The sequence below is a fragment of the Acanthisitta chloris genome, unplaced genomic scaffold (genome assembly GCF_000695815.1).
Source record: "Acanthisitta chloris isolate BGI_N310 unplaced genomic scaffold, ASM69581v1 scaffold27448, whole genome shotgun sequence".
In the NCBI taxonomy this organism is placed as follows: Eukaryota; Metazoa; Chordata; class Aves; order Passeriformes; family Acanthisittidae; genus Acanthisitta; species Acanthisitta chloris.
Window position 1 is genome coordinate 89,010 of NW_008689097.1, and position 9,561 is coordinate 98,570.

General features: G+C 44.8%; 1 protein-coding gene across 1 annotated transcript in view; it reads left to right on the forward strand.

Moving 5' to 3' along the window:
• The window catches only part of RREB1 (ras responsive element binding protein 1), a 74,689-nt gene extending 65,932 nt beyond the window's left edge, over nt 1-8,757 (forward strand). Inside the window, exons 10-11 of the mRNA XM_009081306.1 lie at nt 5,082-5,831; nt 8,252-8,757. Coding sequence (XP_009079554.1) covers nt 5,082-5,831; nt 8,252-8,757 — 1,256 coding nt within the window. The remainder of the gene's footprint in view (nt 1-5,081; nt 5,832-8,251) is intronic.
• The last annotated feature ends 804 nt before the right edge of the window (nt 8,758-9,561 follow it).

Here is a 9,561-nt window from a genome sequence, read left to right on the forward strand (position 1 = left end):
CTGACTGGTAATGTCGTCTGTGGATCCAGTATTCATTTCCAGTGCTCTATCTGCTTCAGTCTGGAGGATTATTTATGTGATGGCTTTTCTAACACTTCTCCTGGGATGTCACAAATGTTTGTCAATAAACACTTGCTTTAGCCACGAAATAGTTTTCATTACAAGACCCTGTTTTATCTAATAGTTAAGTAGCATTTCAAGCTCTACTCTTCATTCCATCATAGTTCCAGGAAAAAAGAAAACCACAGGAAAAAAGAATCAAACCAACAAGCTCCCCACTCTAGTCTGTATCTTCTATTTTATCTGAAGTTTTCCACATTTGGTGTCTCTCTTCATAATTTGGTTTGGGTGAGCAGGGAAGCAGTTTCCTCCTCTTTCTCCTTTCTTGCCACCTATAAGAGATTAGGCAGATTCTTCTGACTGGACTGACCAAAGACTGCAGCTTGAATTGTAAATAGACTTCAGCAAAACAGTCTTTTCTTTCCACAGTTCGAAGGGAAAATGATTTTGGCTACAACTACGTAGTGGTTTCTTTCATGCAAGCGGAAAAGTTTTTGGATTCTCAGATGGAGTCCTTGAGGTTTTGGTTATGAATATATCTCATGAGAAGTTTTCTTTTTCCCAGGAGCTGACGAAGCAGCAGCTGAGCTACTGGTGGTTGTTTTGTGTTGCCTACTTCCTTACGTCCTTACCTCCCTGCTCGTCTCCTCCCTCTCCCTTACCTAGCACATAATTTTATACTCTGGTGTCAGAATTGACATCATCAAATAATGTCACCTTCTTATCTTCATTTTGGAGGAGTGACACGAACTCTGGTTGTCCATGCCAAGGATTCTGCTCCCACGGTTGCTGGAGAAGTGGCAGTGGGTGGGAGCCAGACTTCTCTGCTCTTGTCCTCTTGATTCACCGAGTGTAAATGTCTGTGGGATAACAAATGGACCGGAAAGCATTTTACAACCCTAGTAAGTGAAAGATGGGAAAGGGGTGGAAGAAACAACAGGCCTTTCCTGTGCATCCTGTTTCCTTCACTGCCTGGATGCAAGTGACTGCTCCGCAACATAAATCAGCAAAATTCTGGAAATGGGAATTACCCATCTGAGAGGAGCTCAGCCTTGCTGGAGGGATGTTTTCCCACATCTGAAGGCTCAGTCAAAATCCTCTTCCTTGTGTAAGATACAAGCCTGCTGGAATTGTGTGGCCAGCAGGGTTTCTGTTGCTGCAGATAGGCATATAAGTGGGAAGTAAGAATAGCATAGACCAAGCCTAACCTCTTCTGGAGTGGATGAAGCAGCTGCCAGTGCAAGACTATCCTTGCTGCCATCCCTTACACTGCAAGAGAAGTCCCACATCAGACCTGACACAACTGTCTTCACAACTGTTGTGTTCCCACACACCTTCGCAGCTCACCTGCTGCTATTTCAGTTCATCAGAAGCAAAACTGGGCTGATTCTCACCCAACCCCAAACAACTGGGATTTGTGCAGGGCAACTCACTTCTTCACCAACTGCAAAACCAACTGCACAGGCTGGGGATAACAACAGAGCAGCTCAGATAGTCAGTATCTGCCACTTTACATGAAGTACAGGCATGGAGTATAAGGGGCCTGTGGAACTCATTTGCAGCAAAGAAAACAGCAGGTCTGGTTTGTGCAGGTAAGAAGGAAGAGCGCTCGCCCAAGCACATAAGCATGTCACATGTTCCTAGCTGTGTCACTGCCTCAGGTTTGAGTTCATTCAGGGCAGAGCCTGGCTTCAGAAGAGAAAGCCTGTGTAGATCCATGTTCCCAGGGTCTGGAGTGGTCTTTGCCCTTCATGAAGGCACGTTGTTTAAACTTTGAGTTTGTTTTCCTTGGGGTCAACCTAATCTGTTTGCCTGTGCTAGTAAGGCAACATCACTTACCTGTGGACCATTTATCCCTTGAAGCATATCTCTTTGTGCACAGGAAAACATAGTTCCAGGCCAGCCACACAAGAACAGAGTGACAGCTGGGAAGGGGCCCAGGCACAGAGGAGAGGAAAAAAGGAGATAGGGTTTGAGTACAATTCACTGAAGAACAAATATACTCTAAAAAGATATATTTTTGAAAATACTGGAAGCTAAGAAGAAAAAGTTAGGGGAAAATTGGAAAATCATGCATGATACATAGCATATTGAACGTAAAAGTTGGGACTTTTGTATTGTGAATTTTAAGACATGCTGGGTTCGGCTCTTACTTGAGTGCGACCTTGTTCATTTTGCTCCTTATACTTCCTATTGAAAAAACAGGAAGAAACTTATTCTGCATCCTCTGCCTTCTGTTTGACCAGTAAAGAGTTACAGAACATCTCCCTGGCTACAATGAAGGAGGATATTTCTCCCATCTTGGTTTCCTCGTGCTCTTCACTCATCCCCATCCTAATAGAGCTCACGCAGTTTCCTGCCTCACTCCCTAACAAACCTCCTCTGTGCTGTGCTTGCAGTCTTTCTTTGGCCTAACATGCATCCCATCAGAACTTTTCCTGACCTCTCAGGGGATGAGACAGGGAATCCCACACCTGCCATCCCACACCAGTTTAGGTGCTTTCTGTTGGTGTCACTTCAAGGTCTTTGTGCCCTGGACCTACTTTGTTGCTTCATTTTTGTCTCTGCCCATCTTCCACTAGCACATTTTTGGTATCAGGCAAAGGCAGCTGTGGAGGAAACTCACTGTTGTTTCCCTTCCCTCCTGCCCCTAGCCTGAAGGGAGCAGTGATTACAGGGTTGCTTCAGTCCAGCATAAACCTGTGCTCTGGTGAGAAAGACCATAGGTAAATTTTAGGGCTGTGCAAGGACTGGGGTAGAAGTGGATAGCCAAGGAAAAAGTCAAGGACCTTTCCCACAGTGACAGGGAGTCACACAGCTTGCCATTAATCCTTGCTTTCATCCCTGCTCGTGGGCCAAGGTGGGACACTGCTGGTGGGGGAGCCAGATGAGCTTAGGGAAGAAGGCTGCCGGCAGGAGCCTTCCTTTTTAAACATCTCCCCTGTGTAGACAGGGCCTGGATTTGGCTTCTGGGCTCGCTCCCTTGCTGGTGCCAGCAGCTGGGAGACCCAACTACCTGTGTGTAACCAGGAGCACCATGCATGGGCTTGGCTGCTCATCCATGCCTGGTCCTGTTTCTCTGAGTTGCGGAGCAGTGCTTCCCTAAATCATAATGATTTTTAGAAGTGACCTTTTTGTGTTTATAGTGGCTTTCTTTTTTTTTTTTGGGTTTTTTTTTTTTTGGTTTTTTTTTTTTTGGTTTTTTTTTTTTTGGTTTTTTTTTTTTTTTGTTTTGTTTTTTTTTTTTGTTTTGTTTTGTTTTGTTTTGTTTTTTTTTGTTCTGCCCTAATAGAGCTATGAGAGAATGAGTCAAAACAGAAAATTCAAATGGCAATTCACAGGGCAGTGGTAGGTGACCTCTGTTTTCAGATGTCCCCATCCTCAAATTCTCCAGCATTATACACAAATTATGGCTTGCTTGTGTGTTTTAATGGGTAGATAATTAGATGAGCAATGAACTTTGTGGAAGGCTTTTGTGTAATCCACTGTGTGTAAATGGATCTGTTTTGATTAAAAGGTGAGATTATTTTTTTGACAGGTCACTTCTCCCCCTTCCAACCCCCCAAGAAAAAGCATGTTGAGGATTACACACTATTTAGTGATTGTTCACTATCACCAGAAATGCTGTTACACATTGACATTTGTTTAATGGCCATTTATTATCACTAGTGTGAGGAGATGGGGTCAATGCTAGTCATGTTGCAAGACTGCATTCAGGCTACTAAGTGCCTGAGAACTATCTTCTTATCTTCTGCCATTACTCCCTCCTCATGAAAAATAGCCTGTAATAGGAAATCTAGGCAATTTGGAGACAAGCAGGAGTTGTACTGTGTCAAACAGAGAACTTAAACTGCTCTTCTAGATTTTCTAAATCCCTGTAGTTACTCAGTGTCTATCAGGCTTGCAGGTGAATGTTGAAATGACGGGTAGGTTGTGGGCTCCCTTAGCTGCATGCTGTCAGCAAGAAGGAGGTGGGGTGGAGGACTTAAAGCAAAGCAAAGTTTCAACTTTCAGAAAGCACAGCTTGCAAAGTTCATGTCCTGGAACAGTTACTGGGAGGGGGTGGTGGGGATGCAGTTACATGCCATGCATCATCGGCAGCTTTGGCCTCCATAGCCAGCCCAGCTTGTTTCCTATTTACAAGTACACTGTTTGTGTAGAGCTTGGATGGGGTACAGCTCTAGCCCTCTGTTCTCCTTAAGCACCTTACCTGTTTTAATCTTTTGGGCCTCTGTTATGTCTTCAACAACATTAATGCTACAGACTGGTAAGGAAGCAGAGGATGTCATTAAGGACCATGTCTTAGGTGATTTTTGCCTTTTTGCTGGAGTCATTGTGGAACAGCGAAAGGCACTGCCTGGTACTTCGCTTGGCTTTATGGTTTGGTTCCAAGTGGTGTGTCAGAGACCCAGGTGTGCATGAACTTCTGCATCTTTTGCTTTTATGGTGTATACTGAACTTTTAAAACCAAATTCTGTGTTAGTCTGCACTAACCTTTAAGATTTTATTGTACCAGTGGGTTGCACGAGGCCTTTATATTCCTTTTGAAAAGCATTTTCTGCTACAAATAAACTAGTTTTATTAATATGTGAGTGTATATTGCTTCAATCTGTGTCCATATTCTTCACACACAAGTTTATAAATAACACATTCATGTGACTCTGGAACAGTGTATTTGTGATAGAAGTGACCTCAACTCTTCTTTGGTGTCTCAGCATTTTGTGTTCTCTGGTAAAAGTGATTACATTAAAAACTATTTCAAGAAACTGCCAAGATTGTGCGTGTTATTTTGGAAAAGAAAGCATTTTGTTACAGATTTTGTATCATATTGTTAATTGGGTCCTATGGTGTTTTGATCTCATTTCAGCTGTAAATTACTGGCCTGGGTCACAGATAAGAGAAACAGATGTTGGGACTCTTGATCAGAAGCAATGCTCATGGGTCCGTGCGTGGCCCTGCTGCTGTTAGATGGGAATGATCAGAGAGCATCCCTCTGAAAGTTTCTCTCTGTTTGCTTGCAGACAGCCAGGCTGATGCAGAGACACTAGCTGCAGGAAACGAAGTCTTGAACCTGACCTACTGCGAGAAGGAACAACAGTCAGAGGAAATAACAGAGCTACCAGAGAGTGAGTGCGGCCCCAAGGAGGAGCAAAAGGCTGACTCCCTTCTGGCGGAAGAGGATGCTGAAGAAAAAGTGGATGGATATGAAGAGGGCCCTGAGGAAGATTCCGTAAGTAACAAAAGTCTTGACCTCAATTTTGCCAGCAAATTAATGGACTTCAAGCTGGCAGAGAGTGACCAGAGCGCAGGCAGCAGTGCTCAGACTGAAAGGAAACATGCCTGTGACATTTGTGGCAAAACCTTCAAGTTTGCTGGCACTCTTAGCCGTCACAAAAAGGCCCACATTCGTGAGGACAGAAAGGATGAAAGGAGCAGTGAGGATGAAAGCAAAAGCATTCAGGATGGTGCAGGAGCTCCCTCGATGCAGGACTCTGGTCTTGAGCAGGAAGAGTCTCCGATGGACTTGAAGGTAGTGGAGTCTCCTGTGGACTGTGAGGCAACAGGAAAGGAGAATGAAGAGAGCGAAAGCATCTCTGAGGGGGAAGGCACAGAGAGAAAGTCCACTGAGAAGAGCAGTGATGACAATAAACCAAAGACTGATGAGGCTAAGAGTACTGCAAAAGCAGACAAAAGAAAGAAAGTCTGTACTGTGTGCAACAAGCGTTTCTGGTCTCTGCAAGATTTGACGCGACATATGCGGTCTCATACAGGTAAGAGGAGGCTTGAGGGTAGAACAGATCATAAGCAGCTCTGTCCCTAGACTGAGGCATCTGCTCTGTAGGTGCAGCATTATTGCTAGTAGCACTTGCAGTTGGAGACACTGCTTTTAGCCCTACAGGTATCTGCAAGGTGCCTTCTCTGCCCCAACCCCCCATGCTGCCTACAAAGCCTTTGTGGAGGGAGCAGGAATTGTCACCACTGCCTTATCTTCAATTCCCAAACTGGTTTTCCCCACACACAGAGTTTAGAGGTGAGGGCAAGTGTGGAGAACTCCAGGCAGTTGTTCTGTCCAGGTTCTGACTCCCTTCTTGTCATGTGTGTGTGGCTTTCCCTCTTCCCAATCTTTTGATGAGCAGTGGAGAAACTTGTCCGTATGTGATAAGACTTCATCCCTGAGTGAAAGTTTAGAGAGAAAGAGAGTCTGATTTTGTCTGATTATCTGAGCCTAATATGGGTAACATGCTGGTGGTCCACATGACCTGCTGCTTGGGTGAAAGGCAAAGCTACAGTGAGCACTTGGTCAGGGAAGGTGGAACACAGGTGTCCGATGCTTGTCCAGTGACTGGACTGGCAGTGGGATTGCATTATGTCACACACAGATTGCAGCAGTGCCTTGCAAACGAGGTGAAGCCAGGAGCCAGCTCAAAGGTGAATTAATCATTCATCATTATTAATATATCCTTATTAATTATGTATTTTACCTGCCAGCAAGCTGCTCTGAGGTTGGAAAATGAGTGCAGTTTGACATACCGTATCTTTTGAAGGTGATCTCTGCTGAAGACAAGATCTTTGCAGTTAACAAAATATGTGTGCTGCAGTTGACAGTGATTTTTAGTAAACTACACCAGAGTAATACCTGAACTAGACTTCCACCCTTCTAAATCATAAATGTTGACTTATTGAGTGCAAAATTGATCTGTTTGCTTCTGGCATTGAGCCACAAGTGAAACGGGACAGATCCCATTCTTGTGCCTATTTGCATACAAGTGCAGAAGCTTTGGGAAGGTGCTGATATCTAAAGTACTGAGCTCTACCCCCAGATGATGTGTACCCATGGAGATTGTTTTGACTGTTTCCATTGTATGCTGAGCCTCCTCGGTGTGGGTTTTTTTCCTGTTTCTCTTTCTTATTTGACACTGAAGGCTGTTTTAACATAGAATAGGTGTAGAGTAGGAACTTGGGACAGTGCTTTCTTCAAATTTATAAATGTAAATACCACCTACCCCCACTGTCAGATCAATGCTTCTTCAGCTGAGGGTTTGTTTTGTGCCCATACTGTGAGTTGACTCTCCTCCTTCTCTCCTTCCTACTTGTTGGGCTACACCAACAAAATACCGTCAGGTTGCACATTGCTTATACTTCAGTTTTAATGTGGGTGGTTTTTGAAAGGTAACTATAAGGTTTGGGAGTTTGCTCAGTCAGAAGAGGAACATTTGGAACATGCCAGAGTGTGCTAGGAACATCTGCCTGCCTACTGCATGGCAGTTGTGCTGGAAATTTTTCATTCTCCCAGTGCAGGTTGCATCGGCCACAGTCAGGTGCCAGGTGGGCAAAGGCTGTTGGCCAAAAATGCTCCTGGAGAGCATTTGCCTTGATAGCAGTTGCCTGAGCAGGGCACTGGAGAGAAGCATGTCTAAGGAACATGAAGTTTCCCAAGGACAGCAGGACCTACTTGCACATTTCAGCCAGTCACCACAAGTTTGTAATGGGTTTCCTTTTTGTGATCCCAAGGATTATTACCAGTGAGCAATGAGCTGCAGGTGTCTGGTTCTGATGGTCTTTTGCACAATATGGTGTCTTGATGGAATTGCAGCACTGAAAATCTTTAAGAGGTGCAGTTGGAAAGGGCAGATGGGTCCAAGTGGGACCTTCAGTTCGTCAGAGCAGACAGCACCTTGGGACACTGTGCTTGGTTGGGACTTTGGGGGGGATTTTGTCTGTGGGGTTGTGGTTGCTTTGTTTTCTGGTGAGCTCCTGCTTAGGAAAGTAGTCAAGTGTCTTGGGTGCAAGAAGCAGCTCTGAGACCAGAGCAAACTACCTGCTGATTGTGGCAGAGGATGCCTGCAGATGTTCTGCAGCTTAAGATTGCAAAATAAGAGGAAGAATTTTGCCCTGCAAGTAGCATTTCTGGAATGGGTGTGAAAGAGGTTTTTCAGAGGTTTCATACGTCGCTCCTGTCCTAAAGCATTCAGTGGGCTGAGGAACACCAACAGCTTTGTAAATACCTGTATTCCTGGTTGCATGCCATCAGATAGTTTGCTAGTACAGAAGGAAAAAATCTACATAAATGCAACACCTATGTCTGATGTAGGCCCTGAATTTCCAAAGTGCAGAGTGTTTTGCAGTGCTTGAAACAAGAGGGAGGTACGTTTGTGACCTTGTGACTGACTGTGCTTTAATTCTCTTGTAGGTGAGAGACCTTACAAGTGTCAAACCTGTGAACGGACCTTCACTCTGAAGCACAGCCTGGTGCGTCACCAGCGCATACACCAGAAAGTCAAAAATGCCCGAAACCATGGGAAGGAGAGCGACAAGGAGGAGACCCAGTCGAGGTGTGAAGAAGACAGTGAAAATGAGTCTAGCCACAGCGGCGCCAACCCCATCTCAGAAAACGAGTGCGACTCCGCGGGGGGCGTCGGCAGCCAGACACCCCTCATGGGAAGCCGAAACGAGTCCCTGGCCGACACGGTCATGGACTCCCCCTGCGGAGAAGAGAGGAGCAGCACCTGCCTCGTGGAGCCCACCAAGAGCGTGCAGAAACAGACCACAAAAGACCAGGAACCTCGGGGTAGCTCCGAGCACGAGAGACCCTCAGGTTTCATCCAAGACTTGCTGGAGATGCACAACACCCCATCTCCCATCAGTCACATCCTTGCCTCTGCAGACAGTGCACCTCAGCTCTTGGGGGTGGAATGACTTGCTTGGAGGTTGGACCCATCCCAGCAGGCAAACTGAAGCCAGCAGAGCAAGGTTTCTGGAGTCTTGTTTTGAAAGAGCAACCTACAGCTATGGGGAGAGTATGGCAGACTGGATGTGGTGCCATATGCCTTTCAGTATAATAATGCAAGAGACTACAGTATATACTGATTTGAGTGCCTTACTACTTTATTAGATCTTTTGGTATTATAGATTTTTTCAAAAATGATTTTTTTAATATTTTAATGATTTATTTGGAGAGGACCCTTTTTCATTTAAGCATTAATGTTACCTTTTGTATTGGTGTGCGTGAGCTTGTTCTTGTATATCTGTGATAGTCGCTGTGTTTGTTCTCTGAGCTGGAAATGGGGGCAGTGGGGGGGGAGGCCCTTGGATACCACAGCCAATAACTGGAAGAAAAATGATGTGAATTTCGTATGAAATAGTCGGAGGAGATGCAGAGGAGACGTTGATTTATTGTTTTTTTCTCAGTAGATGTTCTTGCGTTTGCCACACGGTGGAGCATTAAGCCTGTTCCAGGCCTGAACAACGTGGTAGTCGAAGGTGTTCAAAGTGGTTCAAGCCAAAAGCAGAAACACAATCAATTTCCACCTCACGCTTGTTTCCACTTTTCAGCATTAGAAATGGTCTTCTAAATCCTAGGGGTTTTTTTTCTGGCCGTCATGGACTGAGCGCGTATACAGAGAAGAGTTACATAGCAACGTAACCTATGGAAATTATGCACCCACTGTTATATATGTTTGATTTGCTTCAGTATATTATTATTATTATTTTATTATTATT